We start from the raw sequence: 27,485 nt of genomic DNA, 5'->3' as shown, positions 1-27,485 counted from the left end.
GAAGCGCGCTCTGTTGACTGGGCAACGGCGGCGCTCGGGTGTGCTGCGTATTTGAGGCGGGGAGCGCCCTGATCACAGCGGGCAGATCGCTCCTCCTCGACCCCGTCCTGGCGCTTAACCGACTGGGGGAAGGCTGAGCAGGTCCCGTGGGACTCGATATGTCTGCGAGTAACTGTGGGCTGCATATGTGCACATTTACCACTTTCAACTCGCTGTCTGCCTGTGCAGAGCGTACGTGCACGGGCCTCGTTTTTACAGAAGCCACGCGCCGTATGTGACATAGTGTATGTGGGCACTTTTACTATGCGGCGCGCTCGACCGATCTGTGTCGATCTTATGTGCGTGAGCCCTGTGTGCAGGGCTGTGCTTACATGTGGAGATGGGCACTGAGGAGTGGGCATCGTCACTGCATTTATAGCACCATCGGCCGTGGCCGGACGAGCATGCACGGGTTTTGTTTTTACAGAAACCACATGACGCGTGTGACATAGTAATTGTGGGCACTGAGGGGTGGGCACGCTTACTATGCAGTGTGCGCGATCGACTTGAGTCGCTTTTATGGGCGCAGGCCCTGTGTGCAGGGCTGTGCTTACATATGGAGATGGGCACTGAGGAGTGGGCATCGTCACTACATTTATAGCACCATCGGCCGTGGCCGGACGAACGTGCACGGGTTTCGTTTTTACAGAAACCACATGACGCGTGTGACATAGTGATTGTGGGCACTGAGGAGTGGGCACGTCTACTATGTAGTGCACGTGATCGACTTGAGTCGCTTTTATGGGCGCGAGCCCTGTGTGAAGGGCTGTGTTTATATGTGGAGATGGGCACTGAGCAGTGGGCATCGTCACTACATTTATAGCACCATCGGCCGTGGCCGGGACACCAGAAATTACACCTTTTTCGGGAAATATCTGGGTAGCCGTGATAACGGTTTTTGTGTGCAGGCAAGCGGGCAACCGTACAGGCTTGCGCATTGCAAAAGATGCTGAAACAGTAACAATCTCTGGAACTGAAACAGCGGGGCGCTTAGGTGAGAGCCCGGCCACAGCAGAACTCGTACACCGGCGCTTCGATGAAGCAGCCATCGTGTGTAGTGCAGACGCAGCGTCATGCAGCATGCATAGATGGCTTTCCTAGGATGGCTTCGGGGCTCCCGGCCTCACCGTAATCCTCTGCCGCAGTCCCCGCGGCGCGGGGCAACGGCCGGTAGAGCGAGAACGGGGGTCTCGAGCTGCGTTGCTGAAGCTGTTGTGATAACGGCTTTTGTGTGCAGGCAAGCGGGCAACTGTGCAGGCTTGCGCATTGCAGAAAACAATTCCTGGAACTGAAACAGCGGCGCGCTTGGGTGAGAGCTCGGCCACAGCGGAACTCGTACACCTGCGCTTCGATGAAGCAGCCATCGCGAGTAGTGCAGCCGCAGCGTCACATAGCAGGCTTTAGATGGCAACACCGCTTTTGCCGCAGTTCAGCAGAGGGCCGACAAAGGTGCGTCGCTATCGCCTGTTCCACCGGCGGAAGTGACTGGTAGTTCCTGTTTTTTAGCATCATGAGTGTGGAGAATGCTAGTGAGACAGACGAACGAGTTCGCGCTGAATATGGAGCGTTCCAAGCCTTCGCTACCTCTTCGTGAAGCTCAGGAAGAAATGAGGCGGGCTTTGAGAAGTAAGCTCATCCGAAAGGGAAATACCATCCAGTCGGGAACGAGAGGGGGGGCGCTGGTGCAAACCACTCGCGGCCGAGACTCGTCGCGGCCAACGCGAGCATTCGTCCCGGCTCCTTCTCAATGTCAGCTCGTCTGCTGGGCTTCTGAGCAGAAGGCGCGAGATCCTCGGAGCTCGCCCAGCCCTCACTGCCCGAAGCTAGCAGAGAGCGCGTGTCCTCTTCCCCCGACGCGGCCCTGAGATCGACTTCCTCGGACGACGCGCCGGCAAACAGCGGGCGCTGCCCACCGGGAAGCGATGCAGGGGCGGCCGGTAAAGCAGGGCGAACCGGCGAGCTCGGTTGAGCTGAAGACGGTTCCGGAATCCGCTGGAAGCGATGCTTTTACGGCGCCTCAGCGCAGCGGAGAATGCAGGCTCAGAGAAAAAAGGCCAGACGAGTCCTCAGAGTCACCATGGCAACAGCTCGCAGTGGGGGCATCCGCCGTCAGCGAGCGCGAGCGCTGCATGATCTTCACCCAGGCAGGAGACACAGATGGCGTACCGGTCTCCCTCGCTGAGTGGGGCTCCGACGAGCCGCAGGAAGGCATCTTAAAAAAGACGCGAGCTCTTTTACGAGTGTGTGTCGCAGGGTGAACACACACACACATAAAGAACAGCTGGATATAACAGAATTGAAAGGATATAGGCGCCGGATAGCGCAGCAGGAACGGTAGTGGAAGGCGGCGATGCCAGCAGCTTCAGAATGGCTCGTCCTGCTGATATGCTTTCTCAGACGGCGCTTGCTTCCTCCGTGATCCAGCGATGCGTGAGCTTCGCTGAAGAGATGAAAAATCAGGTGAGTCAGCCTTTTCGAGCTCCTTTTATAGGTTGGGCCACACCCGTTTTGGCGGGAAGTGGCAAGAAGGGCGCGAAGCGCCCTTATTGGTCTGATGTTGCTCGTTAGGCTGTGCAGATGCCGCAGAACAAGCCAATGAGCGAACGAGCCGTCTCGCCTATGGCTGTGTACTGTTGCAAATGCGCTTTACAAAAATACAAAATTAAGGATAATTTTTTGCTTCAGTATTTCATGAAAAGAGACTTTTCCCGTAGCGTCTTAGCTAAGACGCCGTACGAGAGAGCTCTGGTAAGAGAACTACAATTTGAGACCAGAAACGCAGTAACTGTAAGGTTAAATAATAATTGATAATAAATGATAATTGATAATAATAGTAATAAAAACTATGCACCTGTTTCTAAGGAAACTTGTAAATTAATTTCTCTATCCAATGCTGTCACGTCATGTGACAAAAGAACGATTGATAGGAAAAAGCCGTTTGTACAGTCTATATGGTTAAAGCTTATGGGGCTGTCACGTGATGAAAGAGTGACTAGAAGAAATAGAAAATAGAAGAAACTAATCAATGTAAAGAAGTGACTAGTGAGCGTGAACTAGAAAAGCAGGAATGGCTCTTGAGTTGAGTGTTTAAAAACGCTTTAATCCTGTGGATTCGCTACAATATATAGTTTGTTCCTGAATTTCAGTGTTTATGTTTTGGGAGACATTTACATTTATAACTGATGTACAGTAATAACAGGTTTCTTCCTGCTTGACTTTGACAGCAGGTGTCAGATGTACCATTTCTCTGCTAATTAAACACTCATTAAAGGGTCAATTATCCAGGTGCCTCCAATTTTCTCTGTTGGGACACTGTTTAACACCAACATGAAACCACTTAAGGGACACAAATATAGTTTAGGTACATTTTGTGCTTCAGTGGACTCAGTAGGCAATATTGAATTGGAAAACAGGAAAACAGGCCATTCGTTCATATTTATAGACACCCATATAAAACACCATGATCATACTGATTTGTGTTCAGCTGCAGAGAGTCTGTGTATTGTAAGTTGTGTCATGTTAGGTCATGCCGGAAGAACAAGCTCTAAACTTGAGAAAATAACTATGAATTCTCAGTTTTTATTGTCTTCATGCAATGCAATACCCTATATAAGAATTTGATGGATACTTTATTCATCTCAACAGGAAATTCAAAAAGTTCTGATGTTTAATGTTTAAAATTCTGATGTCTTTGGTTTCTGTTTGTCTATAGAGTCGTTAAGGATAGTACATCAAATATAAAGGATAGAAGAGACATGATGAAGTGCATTACAAAGAAAAAAATATCAATAAGTGACCTACTGCCAGCTGAACTCTTCAAACGGTCTGTGCCACACACAATAGTGATTGCATCTCATGATTGATTGTCTGTCAGGAATACTGAATGACCCAATACATCTTTATATCTAAAAGGTCATGCTTTTTCTTCCTTAATGCTGATATTTTACAATATTTGTTTCTATATTTAGCTTTTTAAATACTAATCTTTCCTTCAAAACTGAAAACAGAAGGGTTGTGAAGATATTTATTTGTTCACTTGCATCAGTTAAGTGCATTTTGGTGTCTTTTCACCATTTAATGTGAATTTATAGTCTACTACTATAGTGACATAAACAAAAATATCACTGGATTATTATAATATTTATAGACATATTTTATAAAAATCTTAAAAAAAAAAAATTCTTACTGGAATATATATACATTCCAGTAAGAATTGAAAGCATGTAATACCAAATGAAAATAAGGATTACTGAGACACAAACTGTCTGACTGTATGTATTGGCCAGTGGCCATGTAGCTCTGAAGAAAAGAAAGGATTTGGTTAGTCATTATAGGGGGAGTAGTTTGAGGCATTTCTTTTAGTTTTCAATAATATTTATTCACAGCAGGAATAGGCTCAGTACAAATCCCTGAGGCACACCGCTTTGCTGATATTACACATTGAGTGAAATAAAAAGGATTTCCCCTCATTCTTTAGTTGAGATATGAGATATATGATCTGAAGCTTATTCTTTGTACATTATATACTCTTTGAATCCCACAAGAGTTTCTTAATATATATTGTTAGGTTGCTTGTGCAGTAAAGAGAAAGTCAGGTGGCATGCTATGTATGAGCCTTCAGCACACTCTCTGTTGATGTGCTATAGCATGCGACCATGTGAAAATCTCAGGGTTTATTGAATAAGACTGAAACATCAATAGTATTTTATTTTAGCTGAAGGGACATCTGCTATCTTTAGTCTCGCTGATGGAAATGTTACTCTTTATCCAGCAAAAATATCAAGCTAATCAGTCAATACTAGATACCAATGGTTTAAGTCATTTCTAATTATTAGTGCTTTTCGCTATGGCAAGCATCACTATTTGGTGACACTTAGTGTTGGAGATTCGAACCAACCCTTAACTCTACATTTTAAAATGTATTGTGCATCTTTTAATTTAATGATAAAATTGTGCTGCTTGTTGAGGAGAAATTTACTTTTTTCTTTATATCAAATTGAATATATAAGTATATCAAACTGTAAAGGATGCATACATTATACTTGTGTAGGGTGATTTATACTTTGCCAAAATGTAAACTAAATTATTGGCCAGCTCTAATTTGATAAATGCGACTATAAGACATGAATAAGATATTATGAACATTAACACCATGATTTTCTGTAAAACTGATTTGATACTTGAAAGACAGACCTACTTTGTGCTTGGAGGTTGTTAATAGATTGTATATGCTTTCGCTGAAGCCAGCAGTTTGCATTATTTCAACTTATGTTTGAAATAATTGTGTTTAGCAGCAGAATACCTGGTGAAAAATTACATAACCCATGCTGTTGTACAGAAATTTCAACCATCAGAGAGCAATGTTGTGATTCTCCTCGTAGCTGGTTATAGTGCTTTAACAAAGACTTTTTCAAATGGAAAAAATGAATAGAAAAAATTACTAACCTACATGGTGAGGCACGTCTCTCTATAGGTTTGTGTGCAAACAATGAAGGCAAAACAGGTATCAGAAGCTTCACCATGTGTATCTTATTCATGCTTTACTCTCTACCTTCACAAATTTAAATTTGCACTATACAGTACTCTTTATATTCATGTGTCAAAAGGGCATGTCACTCCTTGGCAGATTTCACAACCATGTTGGTACTTGACATCTCAACATATTAGACCATCATCTGACCATCATTCTTCTTGTCACCATCAGAACTAGTAGAATCTGGTCTCCAAAATGTCCTGAGGTGACAGACTGGAAGATATATTTTGAGTCACTTTGTGAAGACAAAGACATAGTCATTGCATGACTGACTCATCTTTATGTGGACAGTACAGTTCCCATGAACACTGCTTTGTATCAGTAAGGACCTCATAGCTTCATTACCAGTAAAATATGACCTTTAGGCCTGGGCACTGGGGACAAGTGAAGTCTGTCTGCAGGTATAAAAGTTCAAAAGTGCATATTTTAAACGAGATTTATAGTGATAATCTGTGTGGAGGAACTTGGACAACATGTCAACACTGACCGCCAATGATTTGTACTGTATGACATATATACTGAATTATTTAAACAAAAGCAACACATTTTCATATTAAAGCTACTGTCACACATGCTTCTAGAGACTGTCAAAGCTGGAGTTAACTATTCAAAAGTTTGGAAACACTAAGTGATATGCTTTTGGAAGGACCTGATATTGATAATGATCACAGGACACATTAAATCAATCAATAAAACATTCCAGTAACACTTTAGAATAGGTAACACTTGTTAACTATTAACTATGACATTTCTCTCAATAAATTCTTAATTTGCTGCTTATTAAAAGTTAGTAAGGTAGTTGTTAGGTTTAGGTATTGGGTAAGATTAGGGATGTAGAATAAGGTCAAGTAGAATATGTTCTTAATTAGTACTAATACATGGCTAATATTATAGCAATATGCATGCTAATAAGCAACTAATAGGTGTTACCTATTCTAAAGTGTTACCAACATTTCAAATGCTATAAATAAATGTTTAATGTATGAAAACCCTTTTGTCTAAAAGTTCACTGCAAGCAATTTACAGCTTCAAATGTTTCTGCCTCTCTTTTTTCCATTGTGATAACCATGTGAAAGTGGTACTTTAAAATCATACTTTGGTTATTAATCCCTGCTACTGTTTCCATTTAAGTGGTGCAATGACCCTTTGTTTTGCAAGAGATGTAGGAAAATTATTTTAATTTTTAAATTTTATCCCTGCAGCTTTTGCCAACAGACCCTCCAAAAAAGCCAGATCCAGTCACTTCAGAAACAGTGGTGTTTTGGGGTCTTCGATTATGGCAGGTTGTAGGTATTTTCTCCATGTTCATCCTAGCAATTGGTAAGTGTCTAAAAATGTAAAAAAAAAAGAAAAAAAAAAAGAGGAAAATGGAAAAAATCCATCATTTACTATAAATGTTTGTTCACTATACTGTTCCCATGTGACATTCTTTGTCTCGTACTTGGAACACAAAAGGTATATTTTAGCCACTCTTTTCAATATAATGAGAGTGAGCACTGTGGATGTCAAGGCCCTAAGTGACAAAGAGCACTTTATCTTCAGAAGACTTGGAATAAAGCACACAATTTTTTAGACTATGTTTTAAAACTTTAATGAAACCTATGCATTGTCGTTTTTCAAGCTCAGAAACCCCAGTCTCCATTCATTGTAACTGCATGGAAAAGAGCAACCAGTATATTATTCAAAATCCCTCCTTTTGTGTTCCACAGTATCGTTATTATTGGAATGAAGTTGAATAAATGATGACAGAATTTTAATTTGTAGGTGACCTCTTTAAAATGACAAGTTTTGCATATATTTGCATTCAGAATTCACATTAATAGATGTAAAAAAAAAAAAAACTAAATTATTTAGAGTGAATCACATTAAGTGATTTAATGAAATTCCCAAGATGAAAATATCAATTACATAACAAAGAGATAAGATATGGTGCCTGTTGTGAAGGAAAACTCTTTCAAATATTTCAAAGCTTTCTTTCTCATTTCACAGTAATAACACTGTGCTGCATCTTCAAATGCCGAATTCCACGAACAAAAAAAGAGATAGAGGCTCGGCATGCACAAAGACTAGCCGCAAAAACCTATGCCAACACACTGGAGACAGTGCCCCCCCTAAATGAGCTCACAGAGGTGCCGGGAGGTAAGTGCCACAAAGGCTATTTGCTCTTTAAGGGTAAAGAAATCTGACCATGTCATTCTCTGATCTGTGACCATTATCTTTGTTTCTGTCTGTTATTTTGGTCCTGTAAATTTCCATTATCCCATTGTGTAATATTCCCAGTATAACTTACATTAAATGAATACATACATACACTGTTGTGAATAGTTTATCAACCTATGCAGACCTATGAATATTGAAAAAAAAAGAAAAATGGGAAAAATTATTAAATAAACATATTTAGAGGTTATGTTAAGCAAAATGGTTGAAAATTCATAAATAAAACCAGTAATAACATGATTGAATGGTTTATTGCTTTTGACCAGTAGGTGACACTGTTATCAAATTGATGTGGTGTGTTCAGTGTGAAGTGATAATGACATATAGGGCCCTATTTTAAAGATCTAAGCGCATGATCTAAAGCACACGCGCAGGTGAGTTCAGGGCATGTCCGAATCCAATTTTGATAGTTTAACAATGGGAAAATGGTCGGCACGCCCAGTTGCATGGTCTAAACGGGTTGTCCATATTTTCTTAATAAGTAATGGGTGTTTTGGGGCTTAACATGCAATACACCAATCAGAGTGTCATCTCACGTTCCCTTTAAAAGCCAGTTCTCGCCATGGTGCATTTGCTATTTACACAGTGGAATTTGCAAGCGCAGAGACAAAACGCACCAGCATGCCCATGGGCACACAAATGGGTGCAAATGCATTTACTAGTTAAACAACCTGGCACAGGGTGGGAAAATGAGAACTGCATCGGGCTGAAACTAGCTAAAACACTTTGCGCCGCATTGAGCTGTGTGTATGATAGGGCCCATAAAGTTTGGTGTCAATATGACAAAGCTTTGCAGAGATATGCATCATGCATCATACCATCAAATTTGATGATGTAATATATGGTAACCGTTTTGCCTATCGACATGAAATCCGTAACTTTTTCGTAGCATGGTCTGAGGATGATCAGGTTTAATTTTCGCGAAAATTGGAGCAATGGTCTTGGAGGATTTTAAAAAGTAGTTTTTCAAAGAAACTCAAAATAGCAGACAGGAAGGTTGATTATGGCACAATTTGTATGTTTGCGGCATGATCCAAGGAATCTATCAAGATCATGACAATACTATTCAAAAGCTATTAGCATTTTTAAACATTTCTTTATCATTTTTTACGACAAGGTGGCACTGCCCCTAAACCTTTAGTGTACCTCAATGGTATAGTGCGAAAGACACATACCAAGTTTTGTAACGATACAATAATGCATTCATAAAATATAGCATTTTATGACTAATTTCTAAATTGCTGATGCCCAAAATGGCCAGCATGGGAATATTGGGTATCGTATGACTTGGTATGTTACTTTGAATCTATAGGAAGCAGCCGTCTGATTTTTGGTCAAACCGTTCAGAAATTATAAGCAAAAAAGTAAATTGACCACTAGGTGGTACTGTGCTGAAACGCTGCAGATACACTCGGATCATGGTTATTATAACATTCAGGGTCAGCAAAGAACGTTAACACTTCTTAAGCCCTTTCACACATACAGACTTTTCCGGAAAAAAGACGGAATGTCGTTGACTGTGTGAACAGCGCATTTTTGAATTTACCGGTAAAGTCGTTCTGGTAATTTTACGGCAATTTACTGGTATTACTGTGTGAAAGAGGCTAATAGCCTCACATACTGTCAGCTGGTATTTACCCTTTAGTAGAATAAAGACGTCTTGTTGATGTACTTAAAGTTCTCACACTAAGCATGCCATTGGATCACTGGCGAAACATCTCTTTATTCAGAAGTCCTGCACTGTTTTTCTTCCTTAGGCATGTAGATTTGTGCAGTTTTCCATCCTGATAGAAATCTAGAAAAGCCACACATCGCGACACATTTTTTTCTATATGTCCTATATTTTCTATATTTCAAATCTTTACTTTCAGCTGATGTGTCTAATGTCTTCTGTCTTTTATCCAGTGCTATTGATCTTTCCCTCTGCTTATCTCTATTCTCTTCCCTCTTTTCACATCTCTTGTGTGTTTACTCAGCTCTTGCGGAAGCGTCAGCTCTGCAGACAGTCTCTGAGCAGGTACAGGCTCATGGTAGTGGACAACTTCCTGTGGTCAGGGAAGAAGATGAACCCGCCAATCCAGTCACTTAGACCGATGCGCTCCAGCTCTCGTGTTTTTTTTCTTCCTGCCTGTCCTCAGCCTGCAGTCCTTAGAGTAGAAAAGACTGGTGAAATATGCTGCTAGCAGTGTCTTTGAGGTTAAGTTTAGCCTGCGATTAGAATCTGCTGTCAGTACAGTATATGTATACAGTATAAGTGAACGATGCAAGTGTAAATGCAAGTGAATCCTTAGGTGCATCTTAGAAAATATAAAGTAGGCAATGAGTAAAAAGCACATACAGTATCTTTACCTTTTCCTTCTCTGTCTTTTAAAGTCAACCTTGAATCAGAATTGAGCTCATACTTTCTTAACTCCCATTTCTGCTCTGTGTATGCCAGTTTTGTATGCAGGTTTTGGGAAAGCTACCAACATTAAATACACATTTATTTATACAGCTTTTTACTTAGAGATAGTTTCACAGCAGATTCGCTGTAGTAAACAGGAAAACGACAATTTCAGTGTTGCAAAGTTTATCAATTATGAACTGACTTCAATTTCAGCTGTGGCAGCTCTGCAGAAGAAAACAGTGTCACTGTTGCACACACAGAACTTGCTGGCTGTTTTCTGGTGGCACATATTTTATTTTGTTGTCACTGCATTTGCTTAAATCTGCAAATATAACCATTTAAAACCTGAATAATAAAGCAGATCATATTGAGCAATGTTGGCAGTGTGACGTCTTTATAAGTGAAGCAGTCCTTGACATTCTCTGTAGAGTCCAATAAAGGGCAGCATAAGAACATAACAGACTTTCAAGCATAAATCACTTACTGAAACAATAAGGTTTCTTTGACAAATAAACTCATGAATTCTCTTGACATTCAGAAAGGTTCAGGTATTATAGATGTAGACTTTTGCAGAGTGAAATCATGTAAGAATATAAAAGTTAGTCTTGCTTTTATCACGAGGCAGCTTTGTAATAGCACATATTTCTGAGTACATCATCAGTACATAATATTAATATGTGATAGACTCGTTTTTCAAAATGATTAATCACAGTTGTAAGTTGTGATATGCTTTGGAAGACACACTTGTAAAGACTCTCGTCTCAACACAAGTCAATATTAATATCTCTTTTTCTGTAAATGCCTTTTGCATCTTCTATAAAACAGGTCCATATTGTTTCCCAAACACAAAAACGGGTTGTGAATTCTGATTCATATTGACATATTGATATTGACTTAATATTGTGTTTCTGTCTCTGTCCCTTTTAAACCTGAATAAAAATGTAACCCCTAACTATCTTTCTGACCAGGACTGAATATCTTGCATGTTAATGTCTCCTATTTAAGCTAAGCTTCACAGTCCTAAACCACTTCCTAGGTCGACATTTCAGTCAGTAACTTTAGGCAGTTTTTATTTATATGATGTTTAATATTTGATGGCCGCATCATTTTACATATGCATTTGCTTTCATATGCAATCTCTTGTTTTTGCTGCTTCTTCATTGTGTTTTGATCCGTAGATTTGGTACTCTTACAAGATTTTTAATAGCGCCTCCTAACATATAAAACAGTGAAAACATGGAAAATTCCAACAGTCACTTTACAAATTTCTATTGCTATAAATGATTGAGTTCTTCTTTAGAGTATGTTTCAGGACTAAAACCTTATATTTGCTAAATTATTATTATTTTTTTCAGTTTTTAAGAATACTACATATAAGCAAAGCCATAAAACTTCAAATGGGGTTTTCAACACATGAAGATACAAATAAAAACCCTCCTCAAGCATTGCATGCAAATTATACTTTGGTCCGCTGTGGATCGTCTGTCAAAAAGAAAAATATTTGTAGCCTCATTATTTCAAGAGGAGCATGGTTGATAAAGCAATTCTTTGACAGACTGTAAATAGGCGAGAATTTTGTTTTACAGCGCAGAAAACTGCAATATGCATGAGATGGAACTCAACATTGACGTTCCATCTGCGCACATGAATGAAGTGTGGAGAACTGTACGCACACTTAATGCCAAAGATAATGCAGTATGCTTGAAACAAACAAACCCACTGAGGCTTGCAATTACCCACACGAACCCTGACTTAATTATATTCTTCATTAGAGCTAAACACATTCTAATGGGACTCTCCCAAATGCCACAGAGACCATTTAGCACAGGAAGAGCCCCTTGTCAGGCGCCACACAATTGCCTATTCTTTATATTCATAGATGGGATGCATCACACACTTGTGGTTTCAATTTGTGGACACACACATTTTTCATAGGGAGCTATGCAAATAATGTCAGTGGGTTTCCACTGTGGCTACATATAGATTAATAAGGTCACCCATGAAAATGTGATTTAACTATCATTCAGAGATGAGCATCCTGATTGTGTGGTTTATAATCGCATCTTTCACTTCGTATGGAGCACACTGTATTTGTGATCAAAACTTTGATGTAAATAGTACGCTTCATAGTTATTTGTCCGCCATAGTATGTTTTATGAAGTTAAAAAATACATTAATAAAAAGGTTATTCACTGTTTAACTTTAAAGCAAGTGAATTCATACAATGTCTTTAACAGGTAAGGTATTATCCTGCATATATATTATCTGATTACACCATAATTACCATGTGCATGTGTTTATACAGAGGCATTTTTCATTTATTTTAAAGAAAGCTACTTTTAAAACTGTATCTTTGACAAACTACAACCTCATTTTTTAAAGGGGTCCCAAATTGAGAAATCTAATTTCCCAGATTTTTGACATAGAAGAACTCATTGAACTATTAAAACACAATTTTACACACAGCACACACAACACCTCTGCAGTTACTGCTGATTTCTCTCAACATGGTTACAGGAGAGCAGTTCTCTAATTTTCTGCTTAATGTTAGTAAGTAATGTTGTAGCTGTCAGGTTTAGATACTGGGTATGCTTAAGGGATCTAGAAAATGGTCATGCATTAACATGTGCTTCATAAGTACTAATAAACAATAAATATGCATGCTAATAAGCAACTAGTTAATACTGAATATTGTTCTCTAAAGTGTTACCAAACATTCTGTAAATTTCAGGGGCCATATTCGCAAAAAATCTTAAGGCTAAAGTTGCTCATCTTAAAAACTCTTAAGCAGCTCTTAAAAATCAGGGGTGTGTCACTTATAATTTTATGGCTCATTAATTTAAGAGTAATCCACAAAGCATTTTAATGTTAAAAGTGGCTCTTACACCTAGGACAGCATACAAGTCCTCCCGAGACTTCTAGGATCCCTGAGAGAAACTCAGAAATGATCTGAAGCATGACTGAGTTGCACTTGAGTAAACATATTGGAATATTACAGAGACATTTTGACTTTTGACAAAGGTATCACTTCAATCATGAAGGTGTTTCTTAGTTTGAAACTTAGTCTGCCTTAGTTTGCCTTTCAGAATGTCAGAATCAGACTACGTAGTCTGTGCATAAAATAAGACATACAAATAACGTACCATAGTGTTTCCATCAGGAACTAACACATGTTGAACTATGTTAACTAACACGCTGAAGTCTTTAAATTGCATTGGTTTTTATTCTCTTTAGCATCGTGTGAATTATTTTCCTCTGTTCCTTGATAATTATGTAAATTACATCTGCAAATGAAGACCAAATTTACACTTGTATGCGTTATGTATTACGTATGTTACTATATTTGACAGACAGCATGCTGATGCCACTATTTTCTCTTTATTCTTGGAAAGAAGTCAATGTCAAAACATCTGGTATTGTGGGTTTTCCAGGTAATGCGTGCTCTCGCTAAACCTCTGCTTCCTGTAAATGCTACCATGTGTTGTGCATGTTATTTTTTGACAGACATTGATGTTGTGATATTCAATTGATGTGGATTTGAAAGCAGATGGATCATAAGGTAATAATTATTTATTTAATAGCTGGCAAGTATTCAGTGAAGTGATTGATGCCCGTGAGTGTATTATGCTGATGTTTCTTTTTATAGGCTACTAAAAGTAACATCATTACATCATCTCAAAAAAAAAAAAAAAAGGGTTCAGATCACCTGAGACTACTTTATAACAGTGGAGTTTTTTGAAAGTCAACACTGTTAGTTTGGGTTTGTGAATTACATTTAGAATAAAAAATGAAAATAGTTCAGTTGTATAAAATGATCGTTTTACTTGTCTCTTTTGTCAAGCTTGTTCTTGGATTCTAAGCAGTAGATTGTTGTCACAAAACTGTGCATTAATATCAGGTTGAAAACTTCCAAGCTTGCAGAAGTGTTTGCAGATATATTTCATTATCCGTGATTACCTTCCATGCTTTTAATGGATTACCCAGAGCATGACTGGTTTCAGGCCCAGAACTGCAGGAACAACTGAAGAGCTGAGACAAGGAGTCATCTCAGTAATTGTCCAAGACGGGTCTCACTCACACTCCTTACTGACCTTGAGATTCAATCTCTGACCTTTGAGCTCGCAGGCCAAATCTTTAACCACACGGCTATCTGCCCCACGCAGGTTAGACGTTATTTCATAGCAAATTGAAGAAACAGAAGCCATTTATGTTGTGCAAAATATTATAAAAAAAAAGAAAACTGTATGTGCTGAAAATGTATTTAGAGTAAGGGTGTAGGAACCATTATTATTGAAATACTTATGTTGTTTTAAAATATTTATATCATAAATATTTATATTTTTAAATAACTTTTTAATAATAAAAAAATCCTGAAAAGAAGTATAACAGGTTATAAAATAAATATTAAGCAGCACAACTGTTTCTAACACAGTTAATAAATCAACATATTAGAATGATTTCTGAAGGATCATGTGACACTGAAGATTCAATGAAAATTTAGCTTTGCATCACAGCAATTAATTTTATATTTTAAAGTACATTAAAATAGAAAAACGTTATTTTAAATTGCAATATATATATATATATATATATATATATATATATATATATATATATATATATATATAATGTTAATATTACTGTTGTTTTTGATCAAATAAATGCCGGCCTGATGAGCATAAAATACTTATTTCAAAAACATTAAAAATAGTCATGTGCCCAACATTTTGACCGGTACTGTGTAAGTAAAAATATGCAACATTTATCATGAAATGGTGTAGAGGAATCAAATTAGTTTTAAGTGCTTTTTATTGGGGGTGGGTGGCCACAAATGTCTAGAAATGGCCCTGCCTGTATTGTGAATAATGTGTTTTACATTCATTTTAATTTCACTTGTGCAGGTCATAAAAGGTCTTCAATAGTCTGGCAAAAACCATCAGTTTAGGTATTTAGGGATATAATTGTCCAGACGGTGGCTGTTGAGGAGGGTTCATTACTGGACCTCCATCAATTTCAGTTGAAGACCCCTGCATTACACTTTCTCTCTCTACTGCGCTTAACAGAGCAAAATGATGTGATGAATATTAACATGTTTTAGCATATTGCTAACATCTTACATCTGCATTTACATCTCAAAGACATATTTTTTGGTCTTTGCTCATCTGCAATACATCTATAGGACATTTCCGATCAGTTGTCAAATAGATGTTTAGAAGATGTCTTTAAGATGCTTATGATTTAGAATGAATGTAAAATGTACATCTTAAAGACGTCTGTACACAGCAGATTCTTTCCAGATGAAGCGATCTTTAAAAGACATCTTACAGATGTAAATGTTCTATCTGGGTACTCTCATGATTTAACACATTTCAGACTTTACTCATATAGTTGTAAGATTAATATTAATGTAAGCCAAACACCCACTTTGGTTACTGTTAAAGGTTGTTTTTACAGCCTTGTGTTACACCAAAAGATCTATTTTTCCAATGAAGTTCCTCATCCCATGTCCTGTATTTGTAAAATTGCCCTTCAAAGTTGAAATAAACAAATGGAAAAAGAGAGAGAAAAGCATTGGGTCTCAGTAATAGGGTATATTTCATTTGTCAGTATTTATACAACAGGCATTTTTGAGAAGATGAAGCTCTGGTCAGTAATTACAGGGTAGGCGAAGGCGATTTCCGCTCATTGCTGTTAGACTCAGAAGAGTTGTTAGATGATTGAAGTGTTTTAATGCTGACCTACACAGACAACATCATCCACACGGACATACAGCAGCTGAAAAGCTCAAAGAAAACCCTTCTGCTCTCCTTTAGGACTGAAAAGACATCCTCAGGACTACAACCTCTGTTGTTTCGTAACAAATAATATGGTACTTTTTCAACACTGCCATTTAATGGTTAGACAGTTTAGTTAGGATTTTAATAATGCAGTCAAGACACAGTGTTACAGTTGTAAGAATTTAGGGAAAATTGTTTTTAACTTTCATGAAAATAACAATGATATCATTATTGAAAATAAATCCCACTGGTCTGAAAATACGCATTCATGTTTATGAGATATGAGTCGGGCATACTTTTCTCTCCAAAACAAGATGCAAATAATCAAGAATCATCAAAAATATCCAAATAACACTGTCTACGTACATTGTAATATTTTACATGCCTTTTCACTGCTCTTGCTCAGATATGTTTTATTTTTAAGACATGAACTGTGGCATTTATTGTTTTGTTCTGGGGGACTGTTGTAATAGCCGCTGAATGAAGGGAAAATCTATGCAAATTAGAGTTTTCATACCCGATGACACATCACATCGCATTTCTACACCTTCGTGACAGACAGAATGGACACATTTAGAGCCTATGAGAGCTTTCAAATGGCAGCTGCTCGGTGTTTGGAAATACAGGTTCTGGTCATACAGTATAATTAGAATAGCATCAAAAACTCTTGATTTATTTCACTAATTCCATTCAAAAGTGAAACTTGTATATTATATTCTTTCATTAGACCCAGGCTGATATATTTCAAATGTTTATTTCTTTTAATTTTGATGTTTATAACTGACAACTAAGGAAAATCCCAAATTCAGTATCTCAGAAAATTAGAACATTGTGAAAAGGTTCAATATTTAAGACACCTGGTGCCACACTCTAATCAGCTAATTAACTCAAAACACTTGAAAAGGCCTTTAAATGGTCTCTCAGTCTAGTTCTGTAGGCTACACAATCATTGGGAAGACTGCTGACTCGACAGTCCAAAAGACGACCATTGACACCTTGCACAAGGAGGGCAAGACACAAAAGGTCATTGCAAAAGAGGCTGGCTGTTCACAGAGCTCTGTGTCCAAGCACATTAATAGAGAGGCAAAGGGAAGGACAAGATGTGGTAGAAAAAAGTGTACAAGCAATAGGGATAACCGCACTCCGGAGAGGATTGTGAAACAAAACCCATTCAAAAATGTGGGGGAGATTCACAAAGAGTGGACTGCAGTCATGCTTGGTCCAATTATAAATGCATGTCATTAAACATTATAAAAATGTTATTCTTTCAAGCAGCATTTGTGTCTCACAGAGCTTGTACATGTCCTAGTATCAATCATCTGCTGAGAATGGCCCCTCAGAGCAGGAATGTGCTGGGATTGTGTGCAACATGCCGCAAGGAAAATATTACAGCTGGAACATTTTCCCATGAAAACGTTTGATGGAATTCAGAGCAGCCATGGAACAATTCAGACAATCTCAAGCCTCTGTAAGCACATTTGGGCTTTGTTAAAATCTCAAAATACACCTGCTGAAACTTCATGCTTTTATATTTAAAAAATCAATATCATTATATAGATAGTATAAAAGGATGAAGAAAGCTGATTGTATGTTTTGAAAATGCTGTAAGTGCTATAAAATAGTCTTTCTGTTGCCCTGTGTTACGGATCACTCGGGAGGCTGAGGAGTAACAGACAGAATGGTTTACAGACACAAGCAGAGGAGCAGGTAGTGTAAGGTGGAGTGACACACACACGCACGCACACTGGGGATCTGGATCTTCTGAGAATCGCTGGAGAGAGGTAAGTAGAAGAAGAGTTAGTCCTTAGAGTTAGCATACAGGTAAGACCTTGTCGCGAACGAGACCGGACATCGATTGAGTGCGTGTGTGTGGTTTTTATGGTGCTGAGGTGATTGGGTGGTGATGAGGATCAGGTGGATGTGCTTAGTATTCCGGTGAGGGCGTGTGTAGTGATTGCGAGATGGTGGAACCTGGCGTGTTTGTAACAGTACCCCCCTCCCCACGGCCTGCTCTTGAGGGCCGAGGACCCCGACGACATGGTGGACGTCCTCTTCCCCTGGGAGCTGGTCAGTCAGAATGATTGGAGTGGAAGGTGTTGAGTAAGTTAGGATCCAGGATGTCGTTGCATGGGACCCAGGAATGTTCCTCTGGACCGTATCCTTCCCAGTCCCCTAGATATTCCAGTTGTTCACTACGCTGCCGGGAGTCCAGGATGTCACTCACTGCATAGGCTGCGCCGTCGTCTAGGAGGAGTGGAGGGGGGGCTTCCGTTTCACCAAGTTCTGTGGAGGGAGAGACAGAAGGATGGTGAGGTTTAAGGAGAGACACATGGAATGTGGGGTGAATCCGGTATTCAGGGGGTAACTGGAGTTTGTACGTGACCAGGATTGATCTGCTGGATGATGGTGAATGGGCCAATGAATCTGGGACTTAGCTTGCGGCAGGGCAGACGCAGGCGGATGTCCCGGGTGGACAGCCAAACCTTCTGACCGGGTTGGTATGTTGGGGCCTCTGATCAGCGAAGGTCGGCTGTCGTTCTATGTCTGCGTAAAGCCCGCTGGAGTTGGTGGTGTGCTGCGTCCCAGACCCTCTCGCTCTCCCGGAACCAGTAGTCGATGGTGGGGACATCCGAGGGTTCACCTGACCAGGGGAATAGAGGTGGTTGGTAGCCGAGTACGCACTGAAATGGAGTGAGTCCGGTGGTAGGATGACGAAGGGAGTTTTGTGCGTACTCGGCCCACCCAAGGAACTGGTTCCAGGAGTTCTGGTGGCCGTGACAGATGGTACGGAGGAAGCATCCAATCTCCTGAACCTTCCTCTCCGTCTGCCCGTTTGACTGGGGATGGTACCCGGAGGACAGGCTGATGGCCACACCTAGGAGTGAGTGGACAGACTTCCATACCCGGGAGATGAACTGGGGGCCTCGGTCCGATTTGTGAGTGGAGTGTATGAGTGGAGTGTGCCGTGCCCTGGGAACATACTGAAGTTCCGGTGGGCAACCCGGCGGGGTGTTGGTGGTAGGCTCAGTAGAAGGAAGGGTCTCAGCGGACAAGGTAATAGGAGAGACGATGACTCTTTCTGAAAGAATGGTTTCCGGAGTTTCGGGATTCTCTTTGGGGGCGTAACACCTGGAGAGGGCGTCAGCCTTCACATTTTTCACCCCTGGGCGGTATGAGATGGTGAAATGGAAGCGGGTGAAGAATACTGCCCAGCAAGCTTGTCTCAGATTTAATCTTTTGGCCACTCTGAGATACTCTAAGTTTTTATGACCTGTTAGGACCAGAAAGGGGTGTTTGGCTCCCTCCAACCAATGCCTCCATTCTTCCAAGGCCAGTTTGATGGCCAACAGTTCCCGGTTGCCGATATCATAGTTGACCTCCGCCGGGTTGAGTTTCAGGGTGGAGGCGACTTGGATTCCCCTGCTGCTGAGAAAGGAACGCTCCCACTCCGGTGGTCGAGGCGTCGACTTCCACGACGAAGGGTCGGTCAGGATCGGGATGGACCAGGGCAGTCGTAAAGGCCTCCTTAAGGATGTGGAAGGCCTCTGTGGTGGCAGGAGTCCAGGAGAGAGATTTGGGTTTGTTACGGAGGAGACTGGTGAGAGGGCTGGTGATGGTACTGAAGTTTTGAATAAACCGTCTATAGAAGTTGGCAAAGCCAAGGAACCGCTGTAACTCCTTGATGGTGGTTGGAGTGGGCCAATCTCTGACGGCGGTTACCTTCCCCTCGTCTATCCGGATGCCACTGCTGCTGATGTTGTATCCAAGGAACTGCACTGAGGGCTGATGGAAAGAGCACTTTTCGGCCTTGAGATACAGTTGGTAGGCCCTCAGGCGTTGCAGGACCTCCGCAACGTGGCGTTGATGTTCTGCCAGGCTCCGGGAGTAGATGAGGATATCATCAATGTAGACTAGGACAAACTTGTGGAGGAACTCCCGGAGCACCTCGTGAATGAAGTCCTGGAATACTGAGGGGGTGTTAACAAGTCCATACGGCATCACGCAATATTCATAGTGGCCTGTAGGGTTTATGAAGGTGGTCTTCTACTCGTCCCCCTCTCGTATCCGGATGAGGTTTTAGGCCCTGCGGAGGTCCAACTTGGTGAACACAGTGGCACCACGGAGATGTTCCAAGGCAGCTGGGACGAGGGGAAGTGGGTACCTGAACTTCACTGTTATATTGTTGAGAGCCCGATAATCAATGCATGGTCTTAAACCTCCGTCCTTTTTCTCCACAAAGAAGAAACTCGAAGCAGCAGGGGAGGTCGATGGACGAATATAACCCTGAGCCAGGTAGAGGAATACGCCTGGCCTTGGTGCTCTTCAAAGGCATGACTGCATACGAGTGGCGAAGCGGATGGACAGCTGGATGAATCGTTCTAGCCCGATGGTGTCCTCGTATGCAGCAAGATGCAACCGCACTCAAGGTTCCAATCCCTGACGGTAGGTAGTCAGTAAAGCCGGTTCGTTCCATCCACTGGAGGCCGCTAGAGTCCCAAACTGAAGGGCATATTCATTGACAGACATTTTCCCCTGTTTGAGATTATACAGCTTCTCAACAATGGAAGAGTCCCAAGCTGGTCTGCCAAAAACTTCACGGAAATGGTCGATGAAGCTGGAATAAGACTGGATAATTGGGTTAACTGGGATAACTGGGTTATTTTGAGTCCATATTGAATCTGCCCACAGTAGTGCTTTACCTTGCAGTTGAGAAATTACAAAGGCTACCTTAGATCTCTCAGTGGGGTACAAGTGCGGTTGCATCTCCAGGACCAGCGAGCATTGTAGGAGGAAACGGCTGCATTCCTCCGCCGCACCAGAGTAGGGCGCTGGCCGGGCCATGGGACTGGCGTGAACGGAAGGTGAGGAAGTGCTGGCATCGTTGACAGAAGTGCTCGCTGGTGTTGGGGATGCAGTTGTAGCCGTGAGTGTCCTTCGGAGTGCATTAACCAGATCTTGAAAGGGGTCCTTGAGGCTCATGCTTGTGCCTGGCGGTGTTGGTCCGGTCTTCTGTTACGGATCACTTGGGAGACTGAGGAGTAACAGACAGAATGGTTTATTAAACAGACACAAGCAGAGGAGCAGAGGAGCAGGTAGTGTAGGGTGGAGTGAGGGATGGATCCATGCAGGCTGGGTGAAGACGTCAGAGGAGGAAGGTGAACCACACACACGCACACTGAGGATCTGGATCTTCTGAGAATCGCTGGAGAGAGGTAAGTAGAAGAAGAGTTAGTCCTTAGAGTTAGCATACAGGTAAGACCTTGTTGCGAACGAGACCGGACATCGATTGAGTGTGTGTGTGTGTGTGGTTTTTATGGTGCTGAGGTGATTGGGTGTTGATGAGGATCAGGTAGATGTGCTTAGTATTCCGGTGAGGACGTGCGTAGTGATTGCGTATAGGTGGAACCTAGCGTGTTTGTAACACCCTGGGCTTTCCCTGTATATTAAGGTCAGAGACACAATATATTTGTCTTCAGTGCTGCTCTCAGCCGCCAGATCAATCTGAAACCAATTAACTGACATAACAATAATGTCTGCTCCATTTGGACATCTTTCCTAACATCTCTATCAGTGTTTCTCCTGCCTGCCCAATATGTTGTGGAGGGCATGTTAAAAGAAGGGAGCAGGTCTTTTTAGACAGAATATATATATATATATATATATATATATATATATATATATATATATATATATATATATAATGTTTTTGAAAGAAGTTTCTTCTGCTCATCAAGCCTGCATTTATTTGATCAAAAATACAGAAAAAAATTTAATATTGTGATATATTATTACAATTTAAAATAATTGTTTTTAAATGTATTATACTTTAAATTATCATTTATTTCTGTGATGCAAAGCTGAATTTTTAGGATCATTATCACATGATCCTTCAGAAATTATTCTAATATGATACATTATCAAAGTTGGAAACAGTTCTGCTGCTTAATATTTTTTCAGAACATGTAAGACTTTTTTTAGGATACTTTGATGAATAAAAAGTAAAAAAAAAAAAGAAGCTATGTTTTTAAAATATAAATATTTTGTAATAACAATATACTCTACTGGTCAGTAATTTGGGGTCAGTAATTTTTTTTTCTTTTTTTTTTAAAAATAAAATCAATACTTGTATTCAGCAAGGATGTGTTAAATTGATAAAAAGTGATAGTAAAGAAAATATATTATTAGAATATATATTATTAGAATTTTTTTATTTTTATTTTGAATAAATGCAGTTCTTTTTAACCTTTTATTGATCAAATATATTAGACAGCAGAACTGTTTCCAACACTCATAATAAATCAGAATATTAGAATGATTTCTAAATGATCATGTGACAGACTGGATGTTACATGTGACACTGAAGGCTGGAGGAATGATGCTGAAAATTCAGCTTTGCATCACATGAATAAATTATTTTTTTTAAAGTATATTAAAATAGAAAACTATTATTTTAAGTTGTAATGATATTTCACAATATTACTATTTTTTCTGTATTTTTGATCAAATAAATGAAGGCTTGATAAGCAGAAGGAACTTCTTTCAAAAACATTAAAAATAGTAATGTTTCCAAACTTTTAGTCTGTACTGTATGTATATATATATATATATATATAAAGAAAGAAAATACATCGGTAATTTTAGGTCATTATCCAGACATTTTACAGACATTTTCGTTAACCTTAAAGGTTAACCTTAAACGTACTGTATTATTTTTCTTTTTCTTTTTTTTTTTTTCTCGGTGGAGACTATAAATTACAAAACATGGTGGAGACTATAAACTGAAAAATATGTTTTTGAAGCTGTGTTTTTCAGGAAAATACTATTTCAAATTACAATTATTTCAGTGTTACTTGCTGTTTCCTTGTAATTATGGGGAAGACAAGTTCAATATTTAATCAGATATATCAGTACTGCTGCCCCAATCCTGCTCCTTCTTTCTTTCTTTGATTTAGCGGCTAAGCCTGAGGAAAAGGAGGAGGTGCCAACTGTAGCAGGAAAGGTTGACGCAGAAAAGGGAAAGAAGAAAGAAAAAGAAGGCAAAAAGGAAGGCAAGGGTGCAAAAGAAGGAAAAGAAGGGAAGGGAGAGGAGAAGGATGAAACCACAAAGAAGAAAGGGGAAAAGGGAGAAAAAGGAGAGAAAGGAGCATCCAAAAAAGAGGCGTTGGATGGAGGAAAAGGTAAAAAGGGACGTGGAGAGAAAGGAGAAGAAAAAGGAGGTGGAGCCAAGGGCAGTGCAAAAAAATGAACATTTAGTGACCGTAATGGTGTGTGCTAAACTTTCACTAGCCCTTTTTTAATATTTTTTTGTAAGAAAATGTATAAATGTACATTAACAGCACATTTAGTGTAAATTGTAAACATCGACAATAAATGATTTTCAGTTAATTAAACATTTTCATTTATTTTGCACGATACACATCAGCACTAAATAATACAACACTGGTGTACACAGAAAAGATAGCTTGCATTTATGTAAAATAACATTTAAACAACAACAACAAAAAAACAACAACATATTTGAAACATTTGGGTCCACTGGAGAAAGAAAGCAAATGGTGACAATTTAAATTTTTGGGTAAAATATTCGTTGTTGCAATGAGTCAGAACACTTCTACTGGGGACGTGAATGATGGGATCTAATAAAACTATGTAATAAAAAGCACATGAGCAAAGCAGAGATAAACAGTTATTGAAAGCAGTAAAACAAGATCAGTTTCTTCTCTCTGAAACCTCAATATTTAACAGAACTGCACATCCATCATTCAAGCACTTATTTCCAAATCATTCACTGTTAATAGCTAAAACAAAGTCTCAAGTGTTATTGAGTACCAAAGCATAAAAAGTGCAAAAACAGATGAAATGTTATAAATAATACAGCTGAAAAGAAGTGATTACATTTAATGATAAAAAAACTGATTGAAAAGTTGTTGCTTTGATCTGTCTGTCCTCAAATTAATGTTAAAACGTGTCATATAAAGAAAAAGCAGAATGCATATGTATGTTTTTTTGTTTGTTTAAGATTATTTTGGTGAGCAAAGGATTGAAGTTTTTGACTAGCAAAAAAAATAAAAATAAAAAAATAGCTGGGAATATAAAAAAGAAAAGATCTGATAAATCATATTTAGGCATATTGTTATTAAATATTTCAGCATATGCACCACTGTATACTGAACTGCTAGCATATGACATCATGACCTTGATTACAGTACTTTCATAGTCATACTACATTCCAAAATGTATGCAAATGATCATTTAGCTCATAACTGGATGGGCTTTTTTATGTATTGTGTAAACACAACATTAACGTATATACATAGAGTAATAAAAAGCAGCATTATAATATACATAACAGACCATGAGCCTCTAAACCTCTAATACTGACTTCAGTTAAATACCAACAAATTAAGGGTTCATTACCCATTTACACATTTGTTCTTCCTTATGGCTCTCTATATATATATACATATATATAAAGATTTTCTAAAGATTTATTAGTAAAACCAATACAATCGGTAACTTTCTTAGGTAGTAATGCACGATTGTAATGCATTACTTTTAAAAGTATCTTTCCCCAACACTGCTTAAGTATGACCAGACTATATGACAATTTTCCCCTTTGGATGAAAAAAATGGCCATTGAATAGCTTCCCACACAAATTAATGGTTTGCATTACAGAGATTTTTTGGTGGACTGTTAGTTTTTTTATAAATACTATTATGAACAGTATTATAAAGTACTAGGATATGTTTGCTATAATAAATGGTTAATGCAATGGTTAAGGCAGCCAAAAATTACCTAAAAAAATAAAATACAGAAAATTTGATATTTTATGCTTAGTATGCACCTTATTTCTCAACACGAAAGTAAGCTGTTTTCTGTGAATGTGCGAGACTTCTGGTTCATTAGCCACTGTAGGGAAATAATGAGAAGAATACCAACGTGCAGTAAACGGTAAAACTGTTTGCACTACAAACCAGTGTGTTCATAATTAAGATAATACATTCAAAAATATGGTAAAACACGCCAATCTGCAATATCAAGCAGCAGAACCAGCTGTTCTGTACAGCGGAAAATAGCAGGAAGTCAGACAAATTCAATTAAAAATGGCCACACTCGGTCTTACAGGGAAAAAAAGAGAAATAATAATAGTATGCATCTGCCCTAATAACAACATGCTTTGATGTTTCACCACTGGTAATAACACAAGCTTGTACTGTATAAATCTACACAGATTCAGAGGGAATTCACTTTTGTTTTTCACTGTCAGACTCATGAAGAAAAAAAGACAGTCTGGCAAAGTTTGGCAAATCTACTGAATAAACACGTAGATAAACGAGACAGTCGCTCAAAGTCTTAGAGACATAGAAATATCACATTCTACTAACAAAAACCTGCTATCATAACACAAAGAGTGTCCCTACTGGCAGTTGCATCTGTAAATAACATTATATTAATAACATTTTATATATATATATATCATATATCATGAGTATCTTATTTACACGGCCCACAGTGCCATATATTTCATGTAACTTGATCCTGAAGCAAGCTCACCGTTCTTCATTTAAGGAGGTGATGTGACAACCTGAAAGCACCGGCGTTGTATGTTCACAGTTTAAAACCAAAATGTGTTGTCCTCCTCCGAATGCTGCTGATGAAGATAGCTTGAAAGAACTTGTGGCTCATTTAAAAGACACGGATCATATCTGGTCCATTAGGTCAGTCACCATGTCTCCAACTGTACATCTGAGATGGTCCCACAACCCAGATTGTGAGGAAATCCTGAGAAACATGGTCTTTATTAAGGTTTGTGAAGTCACATGACTGTTTCTCTTTCCTCCTCCACCACCGGGATGGTTTTTTCCACTTGGAAGCTCTTTGAAGGTTCTTCCTCTTGTGTATGGAGCTCGTGTCCCGAGGACGGGATGGAGTTCTCCGAGACCGAGCCGTTCTTCACGTATCCCGGGAGGTTTCGGTGGCCGTTGAGGGAGACGGGCCCCAGGCGGGTGGTGAGGTGCAGGGCCAGAGGGCCCCGTGCGGTCACGTTAGTGACACTGGTGTGAGACACCATGGGTCCATAGCTGTACGTGTTACTGCCACTCCGGGCTTTTCTCTTGAAGTCCAGAGCCAGAGTCCTCCTACTCCAGGACTTCTTGATCTCTGCTTGGACCTAACGAGTGATCAAATGAGAATATATGTGAGTAAAACAAGCAGTGCTGGGCAGTAACTAAATACATGTTTTTACATGATTCTAAAAATTAAAGCACTTGTAATTAATTACATTTTAAAATACTCGTAATCAGATTACTTATGTTTTTTTTATTGATTGCATGATTAAATATTCACACGACTGAGATAAATGATTCATAATTTATCGATTCTCCCTAAAGACAAGTCACTGTCTAATTCATTTAGATTCTAAGGTGTTTTCTCAACATTTCAACATTGCATCAACTACTGATGAGAATATTAATGGTTATTTGGAATTATCATTCAGTGGGTTATTTAAACATGTATTATTATGCCTTTCAAAGGCTTTTGGCTTTCAGATACATTAAAATGCACAAATTCACATAATTTACATGTAATGCAGGTATTTCCAATTTGATTTCATATATTTTTATTTTTTCATATAAACCTCTTTCACCTGATCTATTTTCTTGACTTACATCTGAAAAGTAAGACATTTGCATGTTCAGGTTTGCTGACGTTGTTTAATGGTCACATCACATCCAGGTAAACAAATAAAATATTTGATCTCTTTTAGGAAGTTTTATTTTACCTATTGTTCTTTTTTTTAACGTTTACATCAAAATGTTAAATTTTTATGACTGAATTAAATTAAAATGGTTCAACATTATCCTAATGAAATCAATGTGACAAGTGTGATGAGTGAGGTCAAAAATATAGTCTTTATATATATATATATATATATATATATATATATATATATATATATATATATATATATATTATTATAATGATATTACCTGAAATGTGTAATGTAATGCAAAAAAAAATATGAAAGACAGACACAGTGTTTTCTCAAAGGTTCATATTCTGGTCAAGATTTGCAAGTTTTCTTCTGGAAATAGGAGATACACAATCTTGCCATTTTTAAGCTACGCATTACTGCTTCTTCACAGTCATTTAAATCAGCCCATTCATTCTCATTAATGTTCTTGAAAACAGCACACTAGAGTACAGTGAACTGCAGTGTGTATATGGCCAAAATCACATGATCCAGCCACAGGCAATAACAGATTGTGCTTTATACAACAGTTCAACCGCAAAAGTATGTACATAAATAAGGGCAAAAAATGAGTGCTTCAAGAGCCCTCCTGTGTGCCATTGATCAAACAAATGCTCCCATTAAATAAATATAGCTATTATTAACAATGCACTTAAATCACCAGTGAATACAGTACACCAGGGCTATTCAATTACAAATTCAATTGGGCCAGATTTTCAAACCAAGAAGGTTAGCTGGGCCAGTTATTTCAGCGGCGAAATAAACTCGTAATGACACAT

At 39.0% G+C, this 27,485-nt stretch overlaps 2 protein-coding genes across 3 annotated transcripts in view; one reads left to right on the top strand and one right to left on the bottom strand.

The window, feature by feature from the left end:
• LOC132155284 (transmembrane inner ear expressed protein-like) overlaps positions 1 to 23,436 on the top strand; it is a 28,488-nt gene extending 5,052 nt beyond the window's left edge. Inside the window, exons 2-4 of one of the 2 annotated variants that reach the window (XM_059564162.1) lie at positions 6,775 to 6,892; positions 7,562 to 7,711; positions 22,906 to 23,436. In XM_059564162.1, coding sequence (XP_059420145.1) covers positions 6,775 to 6,892; positions 7,562 to 7,711; positions 22,906 to 23,198 — 561 coding nt within the window. In that variant the 3' untranslated portion in view covers positions 23,199 to 23,436. Of the gene's footprint in view, positions 1 to 6,774; positions 6,893 to 7,561; positions 7,712 to 9,765; positions 9,950 to 22,905 lie in introns of those variants that run through there. The other variant, XM_059564163.1, reaches the window with a different exon arrangement.
• A 1,009-nt stretch (positions 23,437 to 24,445) lies between these two features.
• The window catches only part of LOC132155283 (parathyroid hormone/parathyroid hormone-related peptide receptor-like), an 89,647-nt gene continuing 86,607 nt past the window's right edge, over positions 24,446 to 27,485 (bottom strand). Inside the window, exon 14 of the mRNA XM_059564161.1 lies at positions 24,446 to 26,124. Coding sequence (XP_059420144.1) covers positions 25,771 to 26,124 — 354 coding nt within the window. The 3' untranslated portion in view covers positions 24,446 to 25,770. The remainder of the gene's footprint in view (positions 26,125 to 27,485) is intronic.

Source organism: Carassius carassius, chromosome 12 (assembly GCF_963082965.1).
Source record: "Carassius carassius chromosome 12, fCarCar2.1, whole genome shotgun sequence".
Lineage (NCBI taxonomy): Eukaryota > Metazoa > Chordata > Actinopteri > Cypriniformes > Cyprinidae > Carassius > Carassius carassius.
This window is presented reverse-complemented; position numbering and strand designations above follow the sequence as displayed.